Source organism: Castor canadensis, chromosome 3 (genome assembly GCF_047511655.1).
Source record: "Castor canadensis chromosome 3, mCasCan1.hap1v2, whole genome shotgun sequence".
Taxonomy (NCBI): domain Eukaryota; kingdom Metazoa; phylum Chordata; class Mammalia; order Rodentia; family Castoridae; genus Castor; species Castor canadensis.
The window spans coordinates 167,704,480-167,715,099 of NC_133388.1; the positions used below are offsets into that span (position 1 = coordinate 167,704,480).

Consider the following 10,620-nt stretch of genomic DNA (forward strand, 5'->3'; position numbering starts at 1 on the left):
ATGAAATGAGTTATAAAAGAATCACATCACAGGTCTACACGTTTATACCTTGCGGGGGATGGGGGGATATCAAGGTCTATGAACCTTATGACAAGTTCTAAGTGCATAGATATCCGAACTGCCGGATGAAGACAAACAGCTCTCACCAGGTGCATGCGAGGGGCTGCTGCTCACTTTCCCTGCGCGGGTAATTCAAGGGGTAAGCGTGTGTGGTGTAGTTTATGTTTAAATTCCCCAGAAGACTTCGTTGTGTCTAACTGCACGTTACCCTAAAATGCCACTGGGTTAGATGCAGCCCTAGTGAGACTGGAAGACAAAAACCAGGGCACACTAAATCTGCAGGATAGCTAGTTCTCTGAAACCTTTCTGGAGGCTTCCATTAACCGTTTCCGCTGCGCACACGAGAGACGGAGAAACAAGCGGTTAAAAAGCCTCAAGTGAATTTCATTGAGCACAAAAAAACCTTCTCTCAATTGCTGCTTTTTAAGAAAGCAAACAGAGGGACAAAGTGGGGACTATTAAAATATATAGAGAGATAGAGAGATAGAGAGAGATAGAGAGATAGAGAGATAGAGAGAGAGAGAGAGAGAGAGAGAGAGAGATCTATATATCATGCTGTCGTGTAGCACTCCCCAGAAAGCCAGCACAAGAGTTGCAACTTAATTCAGAAAGTTCCTATCTTGTCTGTGGTTCCAGAAAAACAGATCAATGTTGGTCTTTTCCTGGAAACGCAGGTCTCCTGCTCAACTTCACCAACACCCTAACCGCCACCACCACCACCACCCCCACCACCACCCACACACACACACACACACACACACACACACATACATACAAATGCCAGGCACTGTCCAAAGCGATCTGGGACAGAATTTGGGGAGCACGTGGGTAGGGAAAGGAGAGACAACTGGATTTCAGGAGAAATGGCTAAAAGAGGGAAAAAAGAGAAAGGCAGAACAAGAAAAATGGATGCCAGAGAAGAAATATGATCGAAGGCAGAATTCAGGAGTGGAGGCACTATAACGTTCGGGGGGTGTGGACCACACCATTTAGCCCTGAGCGCTTTGAAGATGCCTGGCTCATGGGGTTGCTGGTGCGTCTGGCTCCTGGTCACAGCACATGTTGGGGACGGGGCAGACTCCGCTCTGCAGAGCTCTGGAGCCCCGAAAGTAGGAGAGTTGTAGTCTGCAAGAGCTGGGATGGGAGGCATGATCCCACCCTTCTGAGTCCCCGAATCCCAGGCATCAGTGGGCACCGCGATTCCCCCCATGCACACGGGGACCCCACGCACCTTCCGCAGAGAAGAACCCACCTCGCTTACTGCGTCTCCATCGGTTGACTTGACAGTGGCTGTAATCCATACAGTTCAGAATGAGGAGGGCAAAGGAGAAGAGGCGAAACTGCATCTGGACGGTCGGGAGGGGGAGAGATGCCTCTCAAAGTCGGGGAACTGCAGGGCTCCTCCAAGAAGACGGCGCCAGCCGCGCTGCTGGGGAGGAATTCAGGGAGACTCGCCACTGGCGCTGGGGCTGCAATGGTCACTTCCGCGCGATTAACATCTCCCCTTTTCGAACCTGGGAAACCAGGAGAAACAGGGTGGGTGGGGGGACAGAGAGAACCCCAAGGAAGAACCTGCGCCTCCGCGCGTCCCAATTTAAAGAACGGGAGAAGGAAGAGAACTTACTGGCCCGAGTCACCGAGCACTTTAATGCAGGGCGCACAGCTGTAGGCGACTTGGAAGAGGAAGGTGTTTACAATCAGTGACTTAGCAAGTTCTGCCGAGTATGGGATGCGACCCCAGGGAGAGGGCGTTGTGTGGGCGCTCCGCAGAAAGAGGTCTAAAGGCACCGAGAGCACAGGGTTTAAAAAAAAAAAAAAAAAAAAGTTCTTTGGCCCGTTGGGTCCCACTGTGAGGTACCCGATCGCCGCAGCTGCGACTGCCAGGTGTGGGTCGCCTACCGTGCGCTCCGTGTCTTGGGCGGCACGGCGTGCCTAGGCGCGGTGCTCCATCCCAGGTTCAGGAAGCGAGTTGCTTCTTTAGCACGTGGACTCAGGAAAAGTTTGCAGACACCCGCCAGGAGCACCTAGTAGCTCTGAGATTCCGGCGGTCGCGACAGGGTCAGCATATGGGGAGGGTCCTCTGGGCTGGCGGCGCCTGGCAGGAGCTCGGCGGGACCAAGCACGGCCGGACCCGCGAGACCTCAGTCGCTGTGATGCTGCGTCTCCGCGGGTTTGTGCGGTCTTTGGGCAAGGGGTGCTCTTGCTCTCTATCCAATTGTCCTGCTTCTCCTACTCTCCACCGTCACTTCACAGCTAAGGTTTCACCCAGTCCACGCTGTGGGAGACAAAACGCTACAGGGAGGCTGAAGGGATGTGGCCAGAGCACTTCCCAATGGAGATGCAGACGAGCTAAGGCTGGGGATGCTTCTATAAGTAGGTGGTGCTGTGGTCCAAGGCATCAAAACCCAGGCTGCCTCAGAGTTCCTGGGTCCTAAAGCCAGAAACACTCGGGTTTCCCTGAGGTCCTAAAGAGCGCTGACAGCCTACATAGATTCCAACTCCAAGAGAGACCCTCGCCATCCTTTCCAAGAGGAGATGGCTAAAAACTGAAGAATAGCTACCGTGGGATACACCCCCTCCCCCCGCTCGACCTTGCTAGATCAAGGAGCCCCGCTGTTCACCGCCAACCTTCTTGCGGGGTATCTGAAGATGAATTGATGATGCCTTCCACACTTTCCTTCCCAAGCAGAATTTAAACTTGAGCCACATCGTGCAATTGGCCACACCTCTGCCACTTTTTAACATTCACCTTGACTTTGTTTTATAGGAAGATCCGAAAGCAGACTTCATCAGATCTGAGAGAGGGGCTGAAATTAAAACACAGGGTCAGTTTAGAGTGAGATGTTTCCAACCATTCTCACAACTGTTACTGCTTGACTTTGTTTCTCCTCCAGGAAAACTAAAAAACATGTGGTACCGTGTCTACAGTACTAAAGAAGTTAGAACCTTGAGTCGCTAAAGAAAAGTTTGCTTTCCACTGAACTATTTCTTATTCTTAATCCCACCCCTCCTCCTCCTCCCACTTCAAAATCCACTGAACTAAGCTTTTAGGTGCATCAGGCTGGGGAAAATATTCTACATGACGTGTTACTTTACTTTAAACAGATTTGATGCTACCAATTTCATTTTGGTGAAATCTATCCTACACTCACTACTGTAAAAAAGAAAAAATTTGCTGCTTGGGCAATGGAATTCATACTGCTAACTCTGGCAGTATGAAGTCTCTATAGATAAGCTCACAGGTACAATATTGTTATGGTAGCATTGTATACTATTTAAATTCTCTTCTTTCTGTCAGTGCCTGAAGATGCTCAGAAATTTGAGCTGAGACAATCAAATAGAAACAATAAGCATATTAAAACAGCCACGTTTGTTCACTATTCCATTATTGCCTGCCTATCTGTAACTGTTTTACAGACAACACTATTACATAGCAGTATTTATGTGCTAAGAATTTCAGTGTTATTCTCTTTATGCATGCTTGAGAACATCCAAGTAAATTTGAGTTGAGGTCACTGGTCCCATTTCATAGGTAAGAAAATCCAACCCTGGGACTGGCCCACAAGGCACAAACTAGAGTTGACAAAACACATTGCAGAAGCAGTGGATCTGTTTCTCAGCTAAGTCCTTGGTTTTTATCACAGAGTATGGAAGCAATTGGAAACATTTCAGCATAGGGAGTGGTCCTCCATTTGGCATAATGAATTCATATTCTACTGAGTGACTCTCCAGCATCATGAAAACTGCTTTCCCCACAATACACCCAAATGCACACAGCACATGTATTGCACATTAAAAAATGAGTGATATTCATGGGAGAAAAAAACCTCTAAATAAGCTCCCTGCCTTCTGCTATAGCATTGGAACCCATTCAAGATGAAAGGGTATCAGTGTCCTTTAAAATATTTAAAGGCAAAGATAAGCATAAATCCAAGCTGATCTACTACTACCATTGACCAGCTGCATCATTTTGGGCAGTTCTCAGGATCCCCATTTCCTTGGCAGTATTTTCAGGAAATTAGACCAACATGTCCTTCATGTCTTCCATGTTCTGACTGGCAATCAATTTTCCATTTTCTTTTTTTTTTATTAAGAAATTCACTATGGGGTCTGACCAGTGTAAAGACAAGCTCATCAGTAATGGGTTCAGAAAGAGAGCTACTAAGATCCTTAGTTACATTTATAGGCCACTTTCAACCTAATCCCTACAAGGCAACTTTTCATAATTTTAATACTTCAGGTTCCATAGTTGGCATTGTTTAAATCATATATATTTTTTACCTTAGTGAACCCCAAGATTCAGTTCTGGAAAAGGAGTTTTAACAGCATTACTTCTGCAGAAAGTGTTTTAATGTGTTTAATAAGGTAAGAATATGCTGTGGAAGAAAATAAAATGCCTAATTCTCTCTTTTCTCCCTCCGAGTCTGCCTGTGCTTTCTAAAGGATACCACTGAACCTCAAAAATCTGTCACACTCATTTTTGGGGGTAAAGCATTATGCTTAATCTCTGAGGCTAATTTGTTTATAATGCAGAATGTTTGACCACTCTCTCAGTATTTTTTCTTTCAAGAACCCAGGAATGTTCTTGCTACTGAAAAATACAATCCCAGAGGATCCTAAACTATCATTAACTTTAATCCCATATCTCTGCTTCCTTTCATTTCTAAACTCAAAATGTATTGTTGTTGAGACTCACAACTCAGAGTTTCTCCATTTTGGAGATTCAATGAACTTTTTCTTCAAACTGAGTTTATATGGTGGTTTCATTAAACTAGCTTGTAAATAGACATGTGTCCAATATCTGTTTATGGAGAAGCATACAAATGAGTTGACTCCACACCACTCATTGGTGATAGAGGAGGTTAACTGAGGTCAGGGTTGGGGGACATGTTCTAGAGGGTAGGAATTTTTTTTTATTACACTTTTTTGAGATGTAATTCATTCAGATAGCTTAAAATTTCAATCCTTATAAAAGGGCATACATGGGAGTCTCTCCCACCTCCCTCCCCCAGGCAACTAGTTCTCTTCTCCTTAGAAACAGTTATTCATGTATAACTTTCTAGGTTTTGAGATTTCCAGAGATATTTTGTTATTAAATATGTATGGATATAAGTGTGTGTACATAACACATAGAATATATTCTTTCCCCTCTCCTATGCAACCAGTTGAATACTGTATTCACTAACTTGATTTTTAATATCTTTTAGAGTTTATTCAACATCAATTCATAGAGATCAATCCTGTTGCTTTCATATAGCACATTTGTTCATTGTATGGCTGAATCTAGCCAGCTCCCTACTGGTTGATTATTTTCATTATTTTTCTGTTATAACAAATATTCAATTAACTTTACATTATAAATTCTTAAAAGTAGAAAAGTTGGATCAAACAACTGGACATACATATGTTTTGTGTGAGGTGTGAGGAGGGGTCTTTCAAATTGCCTTCTACAGAGGTTCTGTCATATTATAATACATGAAAATGCCTATCTCTCTACATATCAATCAACACTATTTTGATTTTTGATACAGGCAAAAAAGCAGTATCTCAGTGAAGTTTCTGTTTTTCTTTTAAGTGAAATTATGTGTGCCTTTAATATGCCTAAGCCATTTCTGTTGGCTTTTCCATGAACTCTCCAAAGATAACATTTGCAGCCTTTTCTTTTGTGTTCCTGGTCACTTATTTTTGTTTTGCAGAATATGTGCATGTCAGTATCTATTATGGTTTATGATTTGAGCTGCAGTATTTTTCTAATTTTATCATTTTGACTGTTGTATATTGATATATAGAGATTTTTCAATATTTATCTTTTCTTTCATAACTACATAAAGGTCTCAAAAACTGCTCTTTACTGTGCCATTTTCTTTAAATTTTCATTTGGGAGGTTGCTAATACACATATTTTCAATAGAAAGAGCCAGAGGTTGTTAACAATTTTTATGACTGGTCAGCAAGGCCAGAATAGAATAGATTTTAACTTTTCTGACTCTGTCTTAGTATTTATATTCACAGATTGGGTTGGCTTTGGCACTGATTCTTGTTTTCGCTAGCTAATTGATTTAAAGTTCTCATATCTTTTATGTTATCAAATATTCTTATTCTCAGACAAAGTTTTCTATAATGTTGATATTTGTTGATGTTATATGCATGCTTTCAGACTAAAATTTATTCTGTAATTGCTTTGAAACAAATTATGGCATTTTTCCCATTGGGTTAATATTGATATTATAATTTTTTCCTTTTAAGTATACTCTGAATGTCCATTTTGCTAGATGCACAAGATAGTATATGTTCATTTATTATATTTTGTATGAGGTAATTAAATTAACATGAAAGGTCTTTACCAAGGTCACAGAACAATCCTTATCCAGCCTAATTTGTTATTTAAAAAAGTCACATCATAATCACTTATTTAACATTTGAAAAATGTATAAATATTTGACTCCTCCAAATGTTAATACTGTGTTCTGCCACTTGAGAACTCTTCTGTACCCTGATATGATAAGACCTGTTTCTTGATTTCCTCTCCATCCCATGGAAGAAATCCAGGAGGCATTTTGTTGATTTCCAAAGAAGTCCAAATCAGACCAGCTCAACAGAAAAAGCTCAAAATTTGACCTGATGTTTTAAAACTTTTTCCCTTATAAAATCTTATATGCCATGAGCTCTTTTGAACCAAAGTAGTATGTGTCATATCCATTCCTTTTTGTTTGACTATGATTGCCAGAAGGAAGAGTTAGTATGCCTAAATAACAAAGATACAGAGATGCTTAGTTAATGCTTAGTTGTTTAGGAATTAGGCTCAGTTTTCAATAACGTGAATAGGATATCTGTTTTCACCCTGTTTGTGGATAGTAGCTAATCTGTTTATGGCCTATCAGAGGTAAACAATTGAATTTATAATCCCTAAGAATGGGAAATACCCTCCCCAGAACTATTCTTCAGCACTAGTATCTATTTTGGATACTAGTTTGCATCTCCTAAACACTTTGTCTTTAACTTACGGTTGTAATGAATCATGTTAGTGTGTGAGAGCAAATTCATGGCTCACCCTCAGCAAGGGTTAGCAGATGTTTTATGTTTTAGTTTCGTTTCTTACTCTAATTTGTTTTACCCTCATTTTTCCTATGCTATTTTTTTCACACCTATTTTAATGTAGTTTACTTCACAGCATTATATGTATCTCTGTAAGTCACTTTTAGCTTGGACCAATATGGAAAAAAGTTTTAAAGATAATAGAAAAAAATACATATATACACAGGTCAGAAGACGAATATAAGTGTTCTTCTGGTTGCTGAAACTATCTGTTCCAACTATTCATGTCACAGCTAGGAAAATAAACATGAAATGGATTTTGAAATTGGCCAGGCCCATTGGGAGACAGACCTAGATCAAAACTCTATTTGTAACTCAAATAAGTCCTTAGTTGGTGGGCCACAACAACATTTTGGGTGTTAAGAAATTAAATTCAGTTTAGAATTAATATCATCTCCTAAATTCTAGTTATTTCCCCTTCCCAAAACACAGTCGTATAAGTAAATGGCCCTAGATCTTTTTGAGAAAGTCCAAGAGAAAGATTTAGAGTGAGAATGTTCCAGAGACTTGATCTCCTGTGAAGAACACTAAGGCTGTGAACTGGCTCAAGTCTGGGACTGGCTGAGGTGATAGAACTCTCTACTGTGATGACTGGAGTTACACCTGTAAGCCAGGCTGAATGTTCTGCTGTTGCATAAATCAAGGAAGACATTAGTTTGCTGCCCGGCTTATAACTACCAGCTATAATCATGTCACTAGTTGCACAAACACCAACAATAATAGTCATAAATACTTCCTCCTTGGTTTGATACAAATATCAAAGATCAAAATTTTATCTCCTTTTCTTCTGCTAGCTAACATAAGGTGTGTTAACTGAACTTAACCTTCTATCTCAGTGTTTAAAACAAAGAACATGAAATAATGACTCAGCTAAAACAATGCATTTCTCTGAGATAAATAAAGGGGCATGTGAGACTTTGTGTATCCTCATTTTAGAAAAAGGTCAGTATGTTTTGTGTGGATAGCTGCTCTGTGCTTTGTGGATGCACAAATTTGCTTCCATCTTTGGAAATTAAATGTGATTAAAAGATGAGTATTTGATGCCAGATAGGCAAGAGGTGGACTGCTGTGATTTGTACTGTGTATTCCTGATTAAGTTGCAAGCTGTATTTCTCAAATCTCCTGTATAATTATTTTGGTAAAAAGAGGAATTTGCATGAGATTAGAGTTGGGAGGGGAACAGAACTACAAGAATGACTAAGACTTCCTGAAAGTCTTGTGCAGTACTGGGCATTGAACTCAGGGTCTCGCACTTGCTAAGCAAGTTCTCTATCACTTAAGCCATGCCCCCAGTCATTTTGCTTTTTTTTTTTTTCCAGACAGTCTCATGGCCTGCCTCTGACTTCCACATGCTGCATAGCTGGGATTACAGATGTGTATCACCATACCCAGCCCTAAAAATCTTTCATAGTAAGATGCAATGAGAGGCAGCAGCAGAGGTCCACAGAGGGAGTACCTTAAACTCACTCTCCTCTGCTTCACATCCAGTTCTTCTAATTGACTGATGCCCTGCCAACCCACCAAGACACACGGCCCACAACTAGAGACTAGCTGTAGAGTCAACAGCTTTCTTTAGTTCTGCCTACAAATTCCTGTGTTGCCATCACACAATGGTGGGTTCGCATCCTTGGTTCTCAAACATATGTGACCTGATCCTCTCCTTTTCCAGAACTTTTGTTCCTCAACTCCTCTTGGAATGGTGTAAGATATAAATCTATAATAATTTTCCTATACATAGCAATCAGTGACTTCATTCTCCAACTGAACCATGACTGATAGGAATATTATCTATTGATTTTCTACGCTAAAAAGTGAAAATGCATTCCCTTTTCCCCTGCTGTCTCCCAGCACACCATCCTCCCATCCTTCAAATATAGTTAGATCGATATGAAGTGGTTCTATGATTATGACATAATGTGTTACTCAGAGCTGAGTCATGTAGAACACTGTGATGGCAGTAGGTTTCCTGAGCATGTTTCTGTTTTCTCTGGAATTATCATCACCTTGTAATCATCTTTGCAGAGTTTTCTATTCTTGCCATAAAATACAACTCAAGTTCTCTTCTGGTCATCCTAATTATGCTTCACTATGTTCATTCATACCAAGTGAGCCATCAATTTCATCTTAAAATCCCTTTTGAAGGCTTTGGTCTGCTTCAGTTGAATCCTTACCTTTCCTGCCTGATACATGGTTGTCATTCTAGAATGTCCCTTCACCATCCTTCTAGAGATTCCCTTCAGCTCTCCACTCTGGTGGATTTGTCTCTTTCCTAGTGAGACCTTCATGGTGGTATAGGGAATTTTTATATAGGGGTAAATGTTTAGAAGTTTTGCATGCATAAAAATGTCCCTATTTTACCCTCATGACTTATTGTTTGGCTAGGTATGAATTTCTAGGTTGAAAACATTTTAATTTAGTATTTGGAAATATGAAGTATTGTCTTATTTTCCAATATTTCTTTCAGGAGGCCACACCTACTCTATTTATTCATTCTTTATTGTGCTCCTATCTTCAGCTTACTCCCAGAAGATTACCAATCTGAAATTTCACTGAAAGAACATCAGTGTGGATTTTTTTTCATTGAATTTGCTAGGAGCCATGTGGCCTTTTAAGCCTGAAAATGCATGCCTTTAAATTCTGGAAATTTTCTTAGGTTATCTTATGGGTAATTCTCCCCCAACCCTCCCACCACCAACACCCTTTATTTTCTTCCCTCCCTAGCTGAAACACCTGTTCTTCAAATACTGTCCATTCTAGGATGGCCCTCTAATTTTCCTATATTTTCTCTCCTATTTATTATCTCTTTGTCTTTTTCCCTCTATTTTCTGACATTTTCCCTCAACTTTATCCTTTAAGTCTTCTAATGAGTTTTCCATGACTCTTCTTTTACTTTCTTTTTTTTTTTTTGTATTTTAATTCCAAGAGCTCACTTTTTCTTTTTAAATTTTTCTTTATTATATAGAGTCTCATTTTCTTCTAAATTGCTTTTCTCTATGCTTGTTTTGATCTTTATCTTTCGTCTTTGAGGGTTTTCTTGATATTTGGTAATTTTAAGATAATTGCTTATATTTGGAAGTGAGAGATAAAAAATAATTAAAAACTCATCACTTGGGTGATGCTTGTCCATTTGAACTTTATAGTATGGTAAAATAAGTAAACCAATGGATTCATTGACTGGGGAAATCAAAATATCTTTTTTTTTCATTAGGACCAATCACATGCCCCAGAGAAAAGGTTGCCTATATTTTGCCAATACAGAAACTATTAAAGGAACAAAGAATTGGGGATATGCAGTGGTTTCCCTTTTCTTTTATTCTTTCTTTCCCTGAAGAATTTCCTCCTTTTGAAAAAAACAATATTTTACTTTAGATTCAGTCTCACTTAAGGAGAAAGAAAATTAGAGGCATGGAAGTCCATTCTATTACTACTTATCTTTGTGTGTTTATCCTTTAGGCATCTCACAGAC

General features: G+C 40.2%; 1 protein-coding gene across 4 annotated transcripts in view; it reads right to left on the minus strand.

Annotated features, from left to right (window-relative positions):
- Rspo2 (R-spondin 2) overlaps positions 1 to 2,436 on the minus strand; it is a 131,978-nt gene extending 129,542 nt beyond the window's left edge. The window contains exons 1-3 of one of the 4 annotated variants that reach the window (XM_074069053.1): positions 1,960 to 2,431; positions 1,685 to 1,838; positions 1,313 to 1,574 (exon numbers count right to left, since the gene is read on the minus strand). In XM_074069053.1, the coding sequence (XP_073925154.1) occupies positions 1,313 to 1,406 (94 nt within the window). In that variant the 5' untranslated portion in view covers positions 1,407 to 1,574; positions 1,685 to 1,838; positions 1,960 to 2,431. Of the gene's footprint in view, positions 1 to 1,312; positions 1,575 to 1,684 lie in introns of all 4 variants that reach the window. The other 3 variants (XM_074069055.1, XM_074069054.1, XM_074069052.1) reach the window with 3 other exon arrangements.
- Between the last annotated feature and the right edge of the window lie 8,184 nt (positions 2,437 to 10,620).